This window comes from Phocoena phocoena, chromosome 2 (genome assembly GCF_963924675.1).
Source record: "Phocoena phocoena chromosome 2, mPhoPho1.1, whole genome shotgun sequence".
Lineage (NCBI taxonomy): Eukaryota > Metazoa > Chordata > Mammalia > Artiodactyla > Phocoenidae > Phocoena > Phocoena phocoena.
The window spans coordinates 29,442,666-29,460,423 of record NC_089220.1 but is presented as its reverse complement, the minus strand read 5'-3'; the positions used below and the strand labels follow the sequence as shown (position 1 = coordinate 29,460,423).

Below are 17,758 nucleotides of genomic sequence, written 5' to 3'. Positions count from 1 at the left end.
TTCTCGGAGGAGGTCACTTGAATGAGGAAGGAACGGACGGCCTGCCCGTAAAATGTCACAGATGAAGTTCATTAGAATTATCCTTCCAGCCCCTACACCAAGGAGTGTCCTTGGGGCAGAAAGCTCTTGCAGATGCCAAAGCCCTTTCAATATCCAGGGGTTAATTGTTTCCAAAGTCAACGACAAGCCTACCTCTTCTTCCATTTCTCCCCGAGTCTCCAGGCATGGACTGGATTTGTAACTCGGCACTTCCAGGTAGGCCTAGAGTGTCTTCTGATGTCAGGGATGGGCTTACCATGCGATCTACATGTCCAGGTCATGAAGGGAGGTGAGCCACAAGGTCCAGCTAAGAGGCGGGATGTCAATTGGCCTCACTTTTCTGCTCAGGAAGGCTCCTGATGGAGTCTGGAGGCATAGCCTTCCAGTCCTTCCTCCCTAATTCCTCGTCTATCCTAGTATTTTCAGAGATCAGGTTAGTCGCTCTGATGAGCCAGGTCTCAAGGACAGGTGCGCTGGGTTTTGAGGGGCCCCTCCAGAATGCTTAAGTACCAGTACTTAAGTACAGTTTTCCAGGGCAGCTCGGAGGACCTGTGCAAGGCAGACGAACCTGAATAAGTCAGGCCAGTGGCCACTCTCTGTGAGCAGCAGCCCAGGAGCCAAGGGACAAGAATGCCAGGCGCAGAATGCCAGCTGCGGGGCCTAGGACTGGGCTGACTTGAGCTACACAGACAGCCCCCGGGCTGCCCACTGGGTTGAAGCTGAGTCCTGCCGTCCCCAGTGGGGAGACTCAGTATGGTGCCAGGCCAAGCACGGATCCTTCAGTTCCCTGTGCCTGAAGGAGAAAGACCAGCCTGGCTCTGCGGCGGTGTGTCCTTTGTGCTGTGTCTTCCTTCTGCAGCATCCTCTCTGTCTCCTGGCAGCCAGCTGAGGGGATGGGGCATGACAGCCGAGGAAGCCCTCTGACCTTGTCCACACCCACAGTGGCTACCTTTGGCCCCCTCTGCTTCCAGCACATCCTGCAGACCCACAGACACCTGGCTGCTTCTTCAGCTCTCTAATTTCCATTATTTGCTGTGTGTGTGTCCACGTGAGTGTGTGTGCTCTCCAGATTTCCCAGGCATGGATTCAGGACCTTGGAACTGGTCTCTGGGATAAACTAGCAGGTATTCGGGATGTAATTCTCCCCCCTTGGAAAAGCAGGAAAGTTGAGGAGAGGGTCAGGTCCACACCACACCCCCTCCTCCTCCGCTAGAGGAGAACGGCCAGGCCTGGGGGGAGCATCCAGGGGCTTTGCCTCCTCTTCCCCCTGTGTGGGGAGACCCTCAGCCCGGAGTCCCTGGGAGGTTCCTCAGCCTGCTGTCACCTGCCGTGAGTAAACCTTGGAAGGGGTCACCTGCCCGAGTACCAAGAGAGCATTTTCTGTCCAGAATGCTCCTTCTGAGACCCAGGATCTTTGTGGTTGCAGAAGACCTGGGTAGAGCCTCCTTGGTCTAAGGACACAGAACGAGAGTCACTAGGGGCCACGAGGATGTTGAGGAAGTTAACAAACTTCCTGGCTGCATCTGAGCAGAAAAATCTCAGAGAAAGTCCTAACCCAGACTCCTGGAGGACTCGATGACTTCACCTCGCCCACGGCCACTTTGGCTGTCTCAGCAGGATTTCCCCACAGGCCCCGCTGGCCCTGGAAGCTCGTCTGGTTTGTGTCCCCCGTCGGGGCCCCCAGTTGGCTGCCGCGCGTGGGCTCGGCCACTCAAAAGCAGTGAGCAGGCAGTTCCAAACTGCAGACCGAGAGCCCGGCTCCCAGCCCGGTGGCTCCTACTTCAGCCCCGAAGCACGATTAATGGCTCTTCTAGAAGCAAACACCCCTCTCTCCTCACAGCTCCAGGGAGGCTCTGTTTTCCGTCTCTCCCACTGACTGTTGCACACAGCTCTGGCTGCTTCTCTTGTCCCGTTTTTTTTTTCCCCCCGCCCTGTCTTGCTTTTGTTTTGGTTCATTAGCTGCCGCTGCTGCTCTTGGGGAGCGATGTGTAAGCTGAAGATTTTTTTTTTTTCTGTATTTTTCTCCCTATCTTTTTTTTTTTTTTTTTTCCCCCTAAAGCCAGAAAGTGAGCAAGGTCGTAGAACTTCCTTAGAAAAGTTCACTCGCAGTGTGGTAAGTTCAGCTGGTTTTCTTTGGTTGTTGTTTTTCTCTGTTTTGTTTTCTGTGTGTACGGTGGTGATTATTGTCGTTTCCTTTGGGATGGGAGGGAGCCCAGTGCTTTCCCCTCAACACACCCACCCGTTTTCTTTTGCAAGGGTCGAGGGTCGGCGGCTTCTCTCCTAGGGATGGATCTGCAAAAGGCAAAAGGCCCGGCGGCTCCCTCTGCAGACGGTGCACGGGGCAACCGCCCAGCCTCGGGCCTGGCATTTGATCTTCTGTCTGTGGCCTTGAGGAGGAAGGAGCTCCCCCCTGCCCTCGGGGCTGCTCGGTTGGCCTCTGCAGCAGCCCAGGGAGAAGGCCGTCCAACCGGACCATAAAATAAATTGGCTCAGAACCATAGCTCATCTAAAAAAACATCCAAATTTCCCTCTGTGGACTCACAACCACGCGGGTGCCAGAGGCCAGCTGCCGCTGCTGCTGTGTCGGCGGCTTTTGCGTGTGCCTAAGGCGGCCGTGCTGCATGGGTTGTGGCGATGCGGTCTACAGCTGGCGTGTGTGTGTGTGTTAGTGGCCTCTGCATGAGTTCCCACATCCCTGACAGCCCCTTGTCAGCCTTCTTTGCACAGCGTGACAGGGAGAGGAGGGCAGTGGCCATGGGGTGGAGCGGCCGTGGGAGGGTCTTCCCCATGGTGCCTGGTGGAGATTCTGGGCTATGATCTGTAGAACAGCACAGACCCATCTCCCCTTTCCATGATGTTCTCTGTAAGGCAGGGGCATAGGGCTTGATGCACAGGAAGTACTCAGTCCCGCTCATTCACTTACTCGTCAAAAACAAGCTGCTGAGTTCATGGGGCCCAGCCTGCACTCTTCACGTCAAACCAGAGAGAACCAACATGGCAGCCAGGGAGCAGGGATCCCACGTGTGGAACTGGCCAAATTTCCCTTCCCAAAGGGTGGAAACCCACTGATGCTAACTTGCCTTTTTCCTCCCTCTCTTGAAGAGGAGAGTCCTTGTAAACCTGACTACTGTGTGATTAGTATCGTTATTTTATCCCTTTAATGAAAAGTCTAAGAATTCTGGGTTGAAAACAACCTGGTCATTTACCTGTCATAGCTAGATGCATCTTAACTGAATTTAAACATCATTTTGAATTTGCTAGATGCAAACATCACAGGAACTCTAGGAGGTGGCAGTTAAAATATGGGTGCTCATCCCATCTCTTCTTTGGTCTTTTCTCCCCGTGGCCTTTCCTCATGAGAAATCAGAACTTGCACAGTGTAAGACCTGTGGTTCCCCTGTCTGTCTTCATGGCTGGTTTGCCACGGACACGTAACTTCATACACCAAGAAGCTGCCACGGGCTGTTAGAGGCAAGGCCAACAGGAATTCCTTCACCCCCGATGGCTGATAGAGAGTGGTGGGAACCCACCCCTCCCTCTCTTTTGAGGCCTGGAGGCTGTAGGTGGAAGATGTTTAGGGGTTTTGTTGACAAGCTCAGAGTATACTGTGGAGAAAGCAGAACTCCTGCAGCCCCATGGAGGCCCTTCAGGTTGACTGCGTGGGCTGAGGGTGTGAGAGGAAGCCTGGTAGTTGGATGAGGCATCCAAACATCTCCAGGCTGCTTTTCATGAGAAGTGGGTATTGGGAAAGCAAGCGTGATCTCAGTGAAGCTCTGTGAAGAGCATTTATTGATGTTCCTTCATCCCAGAAGTGGTGTTGGTTCAGTGGTTCTCCAAGGTCTGTTAACAAAGCGTTTGGAACGAGAAAGCATCAGACACCACCTTCCAAGCATCTGAAGTGTGCACATGGGAGAACTTACAGAGATGTTTCAGGGCCGGCTGAAAGAGAAAAATCTGCCAAGTTCCTGAGATTTTTAGAATCTATATGAGAGAAGGCCCAAACTTCAAAACCAAAAAATTCCTAAATCCCATGCTATTTTTTCTGTGAAGACTCTAAGGGGTGGGGCGTTCTGAGTTTTTGTTTCCAGTGGTGGAGGTGGAGATGGATTTGTATTGATCCATCCTTGTTCCTTGTGCTCTTGGGGTAACACCACTTAGGGTAACAAGATGAGGCAGAGTTTGAGGAAGCTGCCCGTGGCCGTAGAATAGTAGCAACTCTCAGAGTACTTGAGGCTGGAACCCAAGAACGTGGTCTCCACAGCCCAGTGTTCTAATCAAACGGAATTAACCAGCCAACGAAAATGCCTTGCACTTTGATGGCCATTTTCTGGATATAATATACATAAAGTGCTTGATTTCTTTAAAAGAAGGTCTACGTGAATATTTCATCTGCTACATATTGCAAACTATAAAACTCAATGAAAGACCTGTTCGGTAGCATTCTCATGGTGCTGGGAAATATGTATAAAAAGACCATCCATGTCGTGGAACCAATAATGGGGAAATGAGGGGGTGAAGCTGGGCAGTCCATGCACCAAGGATGTGAGGCCAGCTGCCATTTAGGACTAACTAGTGGCAAGAAATGTTGACCCACATGGTTAGTTATCTCAGTCAGCTCACTTCTTATCAAAACTGAATCTGGGTCCAGAATTTCTCCCACGCCAGTGTCCTTTCTTTTCTTGGTAAAGGAGGAACGTGTGGAGAAAGCAGGTCGTTCTTTCCAAGACTCAGGTGTATCATGATATGAAGGGATTATCTGTTGAAGGCCCCAGATGCCCCCTTTGACGTGAGATCCTAGGGAGTCGTGCATTGTGGTTCACGGAAGCTGCTGGGGCCACCCTGGTTTGGGTGCAGAAGGAGCCTTGCGATCTCCATCAGAGGCATTGCTGGGTGAGCTGCTCCTTCCAATGGAAGTGTCATTCTGAGTCACGTAGAGCTTGAACATCAGAGCCAATGGGGGGTACGCTGTGCCAAGGCATTGTGTAGCTGGGCCACCTAGAGCCACGGAGCTTGCATAAGGGCCTACTTTTTGACAGGGCAGGCCCAGGTTCAGAAGCAAACGTCACTCAAAGTCCATGGCGTGGCACAGCCAGCCCACATCGCATTTTTATTCAGAGCAGAAAACAGGACTCCCTCTGACGAGCCCAGCCCCACGGATGCCCAGCTGGCCAAGCGACGCGCAGCTGGATTTCAGCCCCTCCTTGACCCTCAGCTGCCCTTGTGCGGTGGATGACTCGCATCACTGAACATGGTGGCCCCGGTCCCAAGAGCTCCAGGCCCAGGAAGAGCCGTAACCCATAGCAGCTTCTCAAAGGGGGCCTAAGACATGGCCTCAGGTCAAATGAATGGAGCCTCTCTCTCCCTAGTCCTGTCCACTGGGAAGCTTCCTTTCACAGTGGCTGTAGAACATGAAAGCCACAGTAGGAAACTTCTGTGGATTGCCTTTGCATCACCCTCCATCTCCTCTGCAGACTCTCTGGTGGGAGGTCCCAGGCTCTGCTGACGGGGGGAGGAGGGTCTTCTCTAACTAGAGACCACTTGCTACGGCTCAGTGGCCACCAGTCTGCCATTCTCCACCATCTTCCTGGTTTTGCGGCTGACAGATGACAGTGAGGGTATGAGGGTGGCCAGAGCGGAAAGGCTGTCTATCCCCCTGCTCTCTCTCAGGTGTGCTCATTCCTTCAGGGTCTACCGCAAAGCAGGGAGGGCCCCACAAGGGGCGACTCTGACATAGAGGACAGCAAGGATGCATGGGAGGAGGGCCGTTAGCCAAGGCTCAACAGCAGCAATTTGATTGCCCTTTTCACATGGTGGCCAAAGCCATCTGGTGAGAGCTCCACAGGAGGAACTCTGGGAGGAAAAGCTATAAAAAGTCCTCTGCATGGTATCTGCAAGGGATAGCACTTAAGTTAGAAGAAGTGGCAGCCCTGGGTGACGGTGGCATCAGCCTCCCTGGACGCCTTTGCCTGGGCGCTCAGCCAAAGCCCCAGGTGTCCTCTTGAGAGCCTCATCAACTGTAGCCTCGGGCTCCCGAGATGGGCAATGGGGTTGCTGGTGCCTGAGCTACGCTGGAGGCCTCAGAGGAGAGCAGAGATGAGAGCCAGGTGTTCATCCCCCTCCTAAGAGAGCATCACAGTTGGGCTTTGTCGAGGTGCTCCTTGGAATTGAAACAGCAAGGACCGGGAGCTGAGGGAGCCTTGGCACGCGCCAAGCAGCATCTCCAAGCGTTTCTGTCCTGCCTGCCAAGGAATGCAGCGGGAAAGTCAGATGGAGACCAGGAAGTTCTGGGAGCCAGCTGTCACCCTCCCTCCCTCTCCCTTTCCTCCCGCCCCAACCAAAAGCCAAGGAAAAGCTAATGAGGGCTAAAAAGTCTGCAGCTCACCTCCCACCACCTTCCAGGCAGCTCCGGCCCCAGGCCCAGGTGCTGAACCAGAAGTGGAAGGCTGAGACCCTTGGCAGGCGAGGCAGAGGGCCGGCAGCCAGGGTGCTCGGCCCCCCCCTCCCCCCCCAGCAGCTCCTTCCCCGGGGAGGCTCTCCCCCACCCCCTCAGCATGTCAGGGGCAGAGCCGTGCGCTTGGCTGCGATGAGTTCTCAAACACCTAGACTCAGCAGAGCCCCCAGAGGGCTTTGACCTCAGTTGAAAAAATCCTTTCGGGCCTCCAGCAAGGAACGATTGGCTAAAAATTCTTTAGAGTTGATTCTGATTGCAAACAGTCCTTGGGCCCCATGAGGACGTCTGGGTCGCAGACTGTAGTGCCAGCCTCTCCCATCTCAGAGCCCTGAGATCCAGCAGCAGTGAGACCCCGGCCTGCCTAGAGATGGGGACGGATTCCATAGCAGTGCTTGGGAGGGAAAACATGAAGACCTGCCTGTCTTGAGCAGCAAGGACTTCCCCCGGGACTCTGGGAAACTCCTCAGCAGCCTCCATGCAGGGTGGCTCCTGCTTCCAGGCTCAGCTTGCTAACAGTGTGGCCTCAGGCCCATCACTAGCCCTCCCTGAGCCCTGGTTTTCTCCTGTGAACAATGGTGTGGACTAGATCATCTCTGTGGACCTTTTCAGCTGGAATGTTCTATAGGTCTGTGCTTCTATCCTGAGACTTGCGAGTTGTGCTAATCATCCCTCAGAGTGAGAGAGGAGCTGCCTTCCTGCCTGGGAAGTGGCTGCCCACCCTTGACCATATTTGGAATTGAGTTGGGTGTGTATTTAAAATCCTTTGACGGGGATTTGACAATAAAGCACCGTCAGAACTGGGTGCAACTGGCACCTGACGCACAGGCCCCATCCCTCCATCGCTCAGGGCTCACTGTACACTGTGACCCCTGGAGGGCAGGGAGGGAGAGGTCACAAAGGGCAGGGAGGGAGAGATCACAAAGAGCAGGGTAGGCACCACGCACCCTGTCAGTCTTGCCGGTGCCGCAGTCCCCGCCATTCTGGGATGGATGCCCAGCTGGGTGTGTGTCGGGAGGTGGGGGTGAGGTCAGTCGGGCAGAGGGATGGGCTCTGCATGGCTGCTGCCACATCACCCCGTGCATTGTGGGAGGGTGGGAAAAATAGACTCTGAGTATCTGGTGACCTCAGCATCACTCTGCTGTTCTCCTACTACCACACTTTCTAGTTCCCTGGAGAACTCCGGGCCGGCTTTCCACTGTCCTCTCTTAATGCCCAAAAAGAGGGCACAGAGGGCGTGTTAACCTGGTTATAGTCAGTGGTAGGTTAAGCCTCCTCTGGTCTCGATCCTTCTCTCTCTCCATCTAGGGTCCAAGTGAAGTTTGAAAAAGCACGTTTAATATTATAGCTTTGTAGCTGGAAAATGAAAATGTAAAAGTTTATTTTTTTATAAACCAACTATCAAATGTAAGACAGCTGAATCAGCTTAGCTGGCAGGATACAGAGAAGACAAAGAGATAAAGCGGCTCTCCATGGGGGTGTTGGGAGGGGTTCTTTCTGAAACTCTGGGGAAGGGTGAGATTTTTATTTATCAAAAAGGGTCAGAGGTTGTCATTTTTGACACTGCCACTCCTCTTGGAAGGAGGAACCCCCAGCTGATGGTTCAACCTGTCAACCAAAAGCAGCCAAAAACACCCTCCCCGCGGAGTGCCCACTCGAGAAGAAATGCGGCAGTGACTCAGACTCCTGACCCAGGGGACAGCTAGGCTCTGCAAAACTACTCCCTCCTCCTCTGGCCGGCCCTCCCTCTCCCCCACCCCGGGCTTCTCCTGCCTTCCCCAGACCCCAGTGTGCCGAGCAGTCAAGTGAAAAACTCCCACGAGGCAGAAAGGCACAGCTGTGTGTTTACAGCCAGTGATTCCGATCCAAATCGCATCCCTGCCAGTCTCCCGCGAGGCAGGCTGGGGGCACACTGTGGATGGATGTGCCAGGTGGGAAGCTATTTCGGGAGCTGACCTGCAGCCCTTTGCCATAACGGAGCCTTCCTCCTACCCCCCACTCAGGAAAGACGTCCTTCTAGAAGGATCTCTCTCTTTAGAAGTGGCTGATGGGGCTGTGGGATTTCAGCCCGTTCCCTGTTGCTTGTACCGTCAGATTTCTGGCTCATGTCCCCAGGCAGCCACGTGAGAACGGCCATGGGCTCCCATCTGTCCAGGGAGAAGGCAGAGGGTGAAGGTGACCGACCACAGGGCCCTCAGTGGGATGAACGGCGGGGAGTGCAGGCCACGCAGGGGACAGGACGCCCGCTTCTCCAGAGGACAGAATCCGCCTCGGACCTGCCAGGGGAGCAGCAGTACCACGCAGGGGGCAGGAGACAAACCTCCAGGCATTAGGCAGGCTTTGGAATAGCAGGAACCTAGGAAGGAGACAAAGCTGCCAATGTCAAGGTCAGGGAGAAGAGACCCAACTCTGCCTGTGTCCAGACTGGACGGTTAGAAGTCAGAGAGCTCAAGGTCAAAGGACTTCAAAGGTTGAGAAGTAAGCCGGCCGCGGCATTTCCCCAGAATGCGCTCCTGGTGAAAGCAACGCGGGAGTCTCCCCTGTTTCTCAGCAGCAAATGAGTATCTTTGGTTCAAATCGAGTTTGGGAACCATGGTATTCTGGAAGGAGGGCAGGATACAAATCCATAGGAAGGAACAATCTCTAAAATGTTGCTATGAATCAGAATGCTAACTGAGACACTGCAGGGGAGCTGAAAAGAGCTTGGAGCAGTGGGATCTTCAGTTTAGTGATGTTACCTGAAGGCCAATGAGAGAAAGACCCTTGAGTGTTTGTTTGCTGGCTCCCTGACAGATGGGAAGGTGGGATGGGGTTGGGAGTGTATAGCTACCCGGGCAGTGGCAGCGTCCAAATGGCAAGAGTTCTGCCACACCCGCTGGTCACGGTCAATTCATTTTGGCCTGAGCGATGGCACCACAGCCCCAGACAAGAATGGGCCTCACTGGTGTGATATGTGCAGGAACTTTCCACACCCTCCTTGCAAGCCTGGCTTACTGTAGATGGATGACCATCGTAACTACATCCCTTGCTCCAGAAAATATTTATTTGTGACCAGATACCAGTGCAATAAGGTTGAAAATACTATCAGTTCCTGTCCCCTGTACCCCCTCCACCTCCGCTGCCTCTATGTTTGCCCATAATTAGGGAAAGCAAGTATATTCATCGCATCTTAATGGCTGATAAGATGGTGAATTAACAGATCTATGTCCATGGGAAATGCAGTTTCTAGTTGTGGCCACAAGGGTCCAGCCATAGCCCTGTCCTATCCACATCCTTTTTGATGACTCAGATGGAGAGACAAACATGTCAGTCACACTCAAAGTTGCAAACCTGGAAGGTACTGCTCATAGGATAGGTAATGGAATTACCATAAAACCATCTCCTTCAGGTAGAATGATGGGTCCAAACAACCAGGTATAATTTAACCAGATAGAATTTATGTTAAAAAAAAATTCAGTCTCACAACTACAGGATGGCATTCCTAGCCTTCACTGTAATTCAAGTTTAAAAAATTCTGGGGTTGCAATTGATTACAAGGCTGATAGAAGCAAAAGCAGGATGCGATCGCTTTTTTTTTTTAAGCAACTTTAGGTTGTAATAACAAAAGTGGAACAGTCAGAAAAGAAGTGCTCCACTGCTCTCTGTGTTGCTCTAGACTGTGTTGAATCTTGGTTCTAAGCCCCCTGCACTTTATTGGGAACTTCAACAAACTAGAGAAAATTCAGAAGAGAATAGCTGGGGACTCTGGAAGCCATGTCAGATGAGACTGAAGGAGATAAAGGCGTTCTGCCCCTAAAGAGATTCAGTAACCATCTAGAGCTATATGTGTGTTCGTCTCACAGAGTGAGTGGACATTTCTGGATTGTTCCAGACAAAGCTAGAACACATGCATAGAAGACATGGGGACGGTCACTCATTCTAAGAATATTCTAACGGTAGCAGCTTCCCAACGATGGAATATGTCACCCCAAGGAAAAAAGGAGCTCCCTGGAAACGTTCAGAAGCTGAGTGGCCAAGGATATGGTAGAGCAGGTTTCTGCTCTGAATTCCATCACCTCTGGAATCCTCGGATGCATTAAATATTTGTGAAACTACTGCATTTTATCATATGGTTTATAAATAAGCTACGGAAAAGGAGGACAGATCACATGGAGGGAGTTTGCTGAGACTGGAGGAGAGGGATCCGGAGAAGATTAGATTTTACCTTGAGGGAGAAAAGCCAGATGACGACGATGAAGGCAAGGCCACTGTCAAGAACTGGAATTGCTGCCCTTCGCTCGTCATCCTGGCCTTTTGTTTTTGGTTTTTTAAGCCAGTCGCTGCTGCTGCGGCAGCTGAGCCCTGGGCAACAGGGCTCTCTCGCCTGAATGCCCAGGAGGAAATCAGTGCGCGGAGGACACCGGTGCCCGTTGGCTTAGGGAGGCTGAGCACAGCCAGGGTTGGCGTGTGCGGGGTGCCCTGGCCTTATGCTGGAGAAGGCTTGGCCTGACATCATTTCCATCCAGCAAGGGTGTTTTGTTGAAAGCAGAAAAGATGATCAAGCCAGTTGCCTTTTACCTAATGCCAGTGCAGGTTCCAGGAGGACAAGCTGGCCCCCAAACTGTCTCAGCCTGGCCAGGAACAGAACACGCCCCCTGATGCCTTAGACCACGGGGAAACTGCGCTCGTGGGCCCCCTCCTCTTGGGCCCTTCCGTGAGGACTCAGGCGAAGGGAAGGGCTCTCGTGTCACATTCTTGCCAGCTGTCCCGAGAACCAACCTGATTGCAAATGACACTCCCTCCTCTCTCGGGCATTGCCAGGGCTGCCTTCAACTCATCATGGGATTGTATAATTATGGTGATTACAGCTTATGGCTTTTTCCCTCTCCTCATCTTTTGCTTTCAAATTCTTTGAGGCCTCTCATTAAACATGGTGATCCCGATAAAGTCAGCAAAGTTTTAATAAGACATATTTTGAAGCTAAAGAAAGCCCAGTCAGAGTTGATTGTTACTGTGTTCCCTCATACAGGCCTTTAAAACTCTGGTGGGCGTGATTGATGCCTAGATATAAGAGGTAGGGGAGAGAGAGGTATGGGGATCCAGGGGGAGCCCACGCTCTTTCACAGGGTTGGAGAACTGATTTACACCATGCCCCTGGCCTTTCTCATTTGTACCAAGAGCATGGTGCATCCAAATCCCCACAGCTGATGGGAGAAGACAGACCATCAAGTAAGGGTAGAGGGCCTGCCCTTTCCATCATAGCATACTAAGTTGGGAAATGGAGATGGAGCAGCCAGTACAAAACTCAAGCCAACCTTGTGAGCTGCGGCAAAAGTAGAGGGGAAGTTCTGATGGACTCTCTGTCCTGAATGATCCTGGAAGGTTCCAGGGCATCCATAATTCTAAATATGTAAAGGATTCAACTATTAGTATTTGTGAGTGGTCACCGCCCTGTGGTCATATCCTCAAGGGCGGTTTCCTTGGTAATGATACAGCTTCAGAGCCCCTCATTTGCTAGCCCTCAGTCAGAGCGTTGCTGAATTGTTTCTAGATGTGTAGGACGTTATGAGGATCACCAGGAAGGCGTGCGGCTGGGGTGTTGGCCACTAGAGCCCCCAGCTTGCCCTTCAGCAGCTTTGTGTAGGTTTGATGTCAGGGTCCCCTTTCTTTCCATCCTCCCCAGGACTGCACGGAGGACTGCACAGCGACGTGCATCTTGCCCTGGCAGGAGTTTGTTTTGAGAGGCTCCACCTGGCCCCTCGTCCTGCCCTGAGCTGTCCTCACTGCTCCTCAGCCAGCTCTCTGGGTGTGACTGAACAGCACTACCTATGAGAGGTTAAATGTCAAAAACCTGGCAGTGATATTTCCCCCAACTGCATCCTCATCCCCTACTGAAGATGACCTGCTGGCTCCGCCCCCTGAGAACAACATCCCTCTAGGGGCCACCAGAATGTAGAGAATGGGCTCAGGGTTAGGGATGGGCAGCCCCCGTTGAATCCTATTTCTCCACCTGAAGTTGGCATAAGACCCTGGGCAAGCCGCTCACTTGCCTGATGGGTACAATGATGCCTGCTGCCCTGGGTGGATGTTGGCACTAAATGAGGGCATAAAAAGAACAGCTGCCATGTCTTGGGCGCTCACGCTGTCGCACTGTGGGCATCCGTGTCATGCAGAACTTGGCCTGAGAGGGACTTCGGTTCTCCCCCAGCTCCACCACTTAACTGTGCGTTTCAGACTCCAAGCCTCAGTTTCCTCATCTGTAGAAAAGATAAGAGTAAATGATTAAGAGGGAAAGAATACATAAACTGCTTCGCATAGTGTCTGCAGTATATATGCTTAAGTATAGCTCTTTGTAGTATTATTTTCATCATTATGATGTTACCTGCAGCCCATTAGCTCTTATTACCTTATCTGATTTCCAACCACGTCCTGCAAGGTAGGTATTATTGTATTTATTTTGCAGTTGAGGATGGTGACACGCGTATCTCAAATACGACAATGTGCGCAAAGCACATTCGTTTATTACAGCAACCGGCTCATGACTCTACTCGATAAATGGTAGCTATTATTAGTGTCTTATTTTGAAAGTCAACTCAGAGAGCCAGTTTCTCTGCTTTCCCTAGGAATGGAGGGACTGTGGTACCCAGCACACCAGCTTCTGCCCTGTGGTCTATTTCTCAGGGCCCCTGTGCACTTCCCAGGAAGCTGTAGGAGCTAGGGGCTTGTAGCAGTGCGGTGCCAGGACGTGGGGAGGGCCACCAAGGAAACACTGCCTACGTCGTCAGGATCTGGCATTTGCCCCGACTCCTGAGGTGCAGGACCCTGAGATGCCTCCTGCTTCCAGACACAGATCGGAGATGGTTCTCCCCTATAAGAGCATGAAATCCAGTCCTGCAGATGTAGCGCTCTGCACCGCAGAAGCCTCATTCCCAGAAACCCTCACCTGGCAGCTGTCTGCCTGCCTGGAGCCACCCTGAGCAGTACAACCTCACCAAGTCTGGTTGTTCCATCTGCCAGATAAACAGAGGCTCCTATTTTTTAAATGCGTGCTACAAAGTTGGGTGGTTGGAGAAGTCAGAACCAAGTGGCAGGGGATGCTTTGAAATCCCTCGGAAGCCAGCCCCCTGGGCGGCACGCTCCCACTGCTTGCAGTTTTGACAAACAGAAGCAGAGAGGCCATTTCCACTGACACGAATGGCTTTTTCCTGGGGGAAGTCAGGTTTATATACGTGCCTTAAGGTAAATGCTTGAAGTTTGCAGTGTCTGTCAAAGATCGGCATCTTAGGAGCCCGATGTAAAGCTCTACAGCCAATCACGTGGTTACTCATGAACCTTGCATGAGATGCTTTTGCAAGTGCCTGTGGTGTAAACACTCACATGAGCGTGTGTACAGCGGCATACACGGGTGCATGTGCTACCTGCCTGATAACACGCCTCCGTGTTCAGTGTATGGTACGTGTGTAACATACGCTGCAGACCGGCTTGTGCCTCTGCGCATGGACCGCCTGCCCGCTGCTGCTGTGTGCGTGTCTGGGCAGGGGCTCCCCTAAAGCCACAGGTCTTCACGGTTTCAGCTGGATAAGTTATTCTTCACTTCCCTTCCTAAAAACACAATTGCCTAGTGCTGTTGGCGCAGAGTCAGAATGGCCGCTGCATTTCACCCCCGAGGTGGCTTCCTTCCAGCAGTGGGTGAGTGATCCCGGCGTCCGAACTCTCTAACCTTCTTTGGGATCCTTCCGCCCAGAAGGTGCTCCAAATCCGGAAGAGATGATCTGTTTGTCCGTGGCCTCATCTCTGCCCGCCCCTCCTGTTCTCACACCCTAGTTCCATGGACGGTCAGTGGCACCCAGTTTTTAGTGTGCCCATTTTTCCTGCCTCTTTTTTTGCACCCATAGTTTTTTCTTCCTAAGAAACAAGAAGCTGAGGGGTCTAGAAATGACACAGAGATGAGTGCCTTGTCCCAGAGGCAATGTACAAATAATGTCTTCAGGTGTTGATCCTGTAACTCGCTTCTCCTGGACCCCTAGCAGAAATGCCCTCTGTCTTTGAAGATGCTTTTAGACCCAACAGCAACATCCTGGGGCTTAGTCTCCCACTTACAGCTTCCATTGCTCTTCCTCTGTGGTCCAGGGCCAAGTCCTGTGGGAAACTTGGAAATCTCACCTTTCTGCCTGCTAGACCACCAGGGGAGAAGAGGGCTAGGGAACCGCCCATCCCCTGTGTCACAGGGATGGAGAGCATTGCAGCGACGTGTGAAAAGGGTTTGTAGGGAAGTAAGAAGGTTCTCTGTGGCTGAGAATTCCATCAGCCCACGTTTCTGTCCAGAGGTGTCTTGAAAAATACTGCTTGACCTGTCCCCTGCTGCACTTTTTCAGGTTAGAAATACATGTCTGATAAATGCCCGCCAAACTGCATTCCTGAGAGTAGGGAGGAAAGAGAAATTAGCCAGCCCTCTTTGAATGTGTATCCAAATGGACTTGGACATTCACGGAAAGATTATGCTTTGGGGCGGTGGGGACAGTCAGCATGTTGGCAGCCTGTGCCCTTGAAACTCTGCCCTGGCAGCCGGCTTAACCAAGGACCCCAAGCCATGGATGTGTTCTGGGTGAACGTGTTCGCAGGAGATGAGAAGTGCCCTTGGGAGGGTGGGGTTAGAGTCCTCCTGGGTCCTGAGAAGGATCACACACTGCCGAGCAAGTGATCCCTCCTGCTGTCTCATCCACTAAACTTCAGCAGCGCTCTTCCCTGTCGCCATAGTCAAGGGTCACTTGAACTTCCTAGTTGGAAAAAAAGTAGCATCAAGTTGTTGCCGATAGCAACTCAGCCACGTCCCTGTTTCCTTGAGTCTTTGGTCCCTTGCCTAGTTTGGGGTGAACCAGCGCAGAGATGCCAGAGTACATTTAAGGAAGAGGAGGCAAGCACAGCATGGGCTAAGGAAGGCGTGCCATCGGGGGGCCTTGTGAACAGAATGCCCACCTCCGCTCCACCCCTGTGTCCACCAAGAACTTGCTGCAGGCTGAGTGTAGAAAGAGCACCAGGGTTTTTCAGTCAGAACGAGAGGAAGGAGATAAGAGATGCGGTAATAAAAGGGGGGCATTTCTCCTGCGTGAGGTGAAAAAAGCAGCAGGGAAAATGGAAATGCACAACTTGGACGGGAGGCTGGGGAGTTGGGGACTGGGCATTGTGCCACCAGTGTCGGGCACAGCTGCTGAGCCCTTGTCACTCGCGGCATCCGGCATGCCTGCCTGGTTCCAGATTTGTCCCTGCACAGCTGGGGACCATGGAGGAAGGTCTCCCATCACCCACAAAAACTAACAGGTAGAGGTCGGACTTTGCAAAGAGCCCCATAAGTGACGAGCACGATGAGGGGGCAGGAATCAGAAGTGCGAGGAAGGGCAGCCAGGGAGGGCTTCCCCAGCCAGCTCGATTTGGGCACGTGGTTCTAATTGGGGTTGGTTCTAATTGGAGTAAAGCATCCGCCCACCCCTCGTCAGGAAGGTAAACATCACACCTGCTTCTCTCCTCCCTGGGACTGCTGCTATGGAGATCCCAGAGGCATCGGCACCAATAACACAGGGCCACAAACAGAAGTGGCAGCTTCACTGGCCGGTCCAGTAGCCACCGTTTTAAACCCATGAGTGCCAAGCAGCGGTGACGTGCACCTCAGCTCAGCACAACAGCCAAAGTCCCACTTTGCCAGGCTTGCCAGCCAGAAGGTAGCAGCTTTTCCTTCTCAGGAGTCCCCAGTGTGAGGAAGGGAAGCAGCTTAGGCAGAACAGAAATGCCTGGGATGGTCTCAAGTGTGCCCAAGAGCTGAAGCGTCTTTCTCAGTGAGGTTGAGAAAATCACCCTGCACTGCCCAGAGAGATAGTCTGGTGTGGGTAGATGTGGAGGAATCCTTAGTCCTGAGCTTTTCCACCTGCCTCCTTCCTTGAGAGTGACAGTCATGTACAGGGAGAAGGTGGATGGGCCGTGAAGGCCACTGACCAGCTGTGTGCACTCAGGCTAGTGGTTCAACCTCATGTGTCCAGTGAGGGTTAAAGGAATACCTAACTGGCAAAGATGCTGTGGACATTAGCACAGGTGTCTCTCAAATGTCAAGTGCGCTGACACACAACAGCTGCTCTATGTTCAATCAATGGGTGGCCGTTAGTAACTTTCCTCGGCAGCTAACCTGTGTCCCTAGTAAGGGGACCGTCCCTACACTGCCACCATCAAGGTCTGGTTGAGTCAAAGAGGAGGGCACTTGAGAAGGGAGGGTGCATGAGATAACAATGCCACCCCGTTGGGCAGGAACAAGAAATTCAAAGAGAAAATCCCTGGAGATAGGGGATATAGGTTGGTCCTCTCACATTTAGTTCAGATAAACTCAACGTTTCTAAATTAAAAAAAAAAAAAAAATTAAGTAAAAATTAAAAAAAAAAAAAAAAAAGCACTGCTAGTTGCCAGGCTAGAGTAAGGTGTCTGGACCTGCTAATGATCCCAGTAACATTTTGTGGGAATTGCTCTCAGCAGACACGACTGCAGGCAGATTCCATAGACCCACCATTGACGTGGAAAAACCTGATTGTTTATATTACTGTACATAAAATGGTGGGCTATTGCAAAATAATCCACTGTTTATATTTTGACCATATTCCTTACTTTTTACATAGGTTTAATGTATGTTAAGTCTGCGTCCAGAGAGCTTTTTTAAAAATAATTCAATTTTCACCTATCTCTTGATTTGGAGGGGAGGGAAGCTTTGTTTTATATTTGTGGTACCCTTTTTTTTTTTTTTTACATCTTTATTGGAGTATAATTGCTTTAGAATGGTGTGTTAGTTTCTGCTGTATAACGAAGTGAATCAGTTATACATATACATATATCCCCATATGCCCTCCCTCTTGCGCCTCCCGCCCACCCTCCCTATCCCACCCCTCTAGGTGGTCACAAAGCACGGAGCTGAACTCCCTGTGCTATGCGGCTGCTTCCCATTAACTATCGATTTTACATTTGGTAGTGTATATATGTCCGTGCCACTTTCTCGCTTCGTCCCAGCTTACCTTTCCCCCTACTGTGTCCTCAAGTCCATTCTCTACATCTGTGTCTTTATTCCTGTACTGCCCCTAGGTTCTTCATGACCTTTTTTTTTTTTTAGATTCCATATATATGTGTTAGTATACAGTATTTGTTTTTCTCTTTCTGACTTACTTCACTCTGTATGACAGACTCTAGGTCCATCCACCTCACTACAGATAACTCAATTTTGTTTCTTTTTATGCCTGAGTAATATTCCATTGTATATATGTG

General features: G+C 51.6%; 1 protein-coding gene across 1 annotated transcript in view; it reads left to right on the top strand.

Moving 5' to 3' along the window:
- The window catches only part of RGS6 (regulator of G protein signaling 6), a 537,436-nt gene that overhangs the window by 505,547 nt on the left and 14,131 nt on the right, over positions 1-17,758 (top strand). Inside the window, 4 exon segments of the mRNA XM_065871495.1 lie at positions 2,099-2,152; positions 3,407-3,470; positions 3,473-3,554; positions 16,718-16,725. Coding sequence (XP_065727567.1) covers positions 2,099-2,152; positions 3,407-3,470; positions 3,473-3,554; positions 16,718-16,725 — 208 coding nt within the window.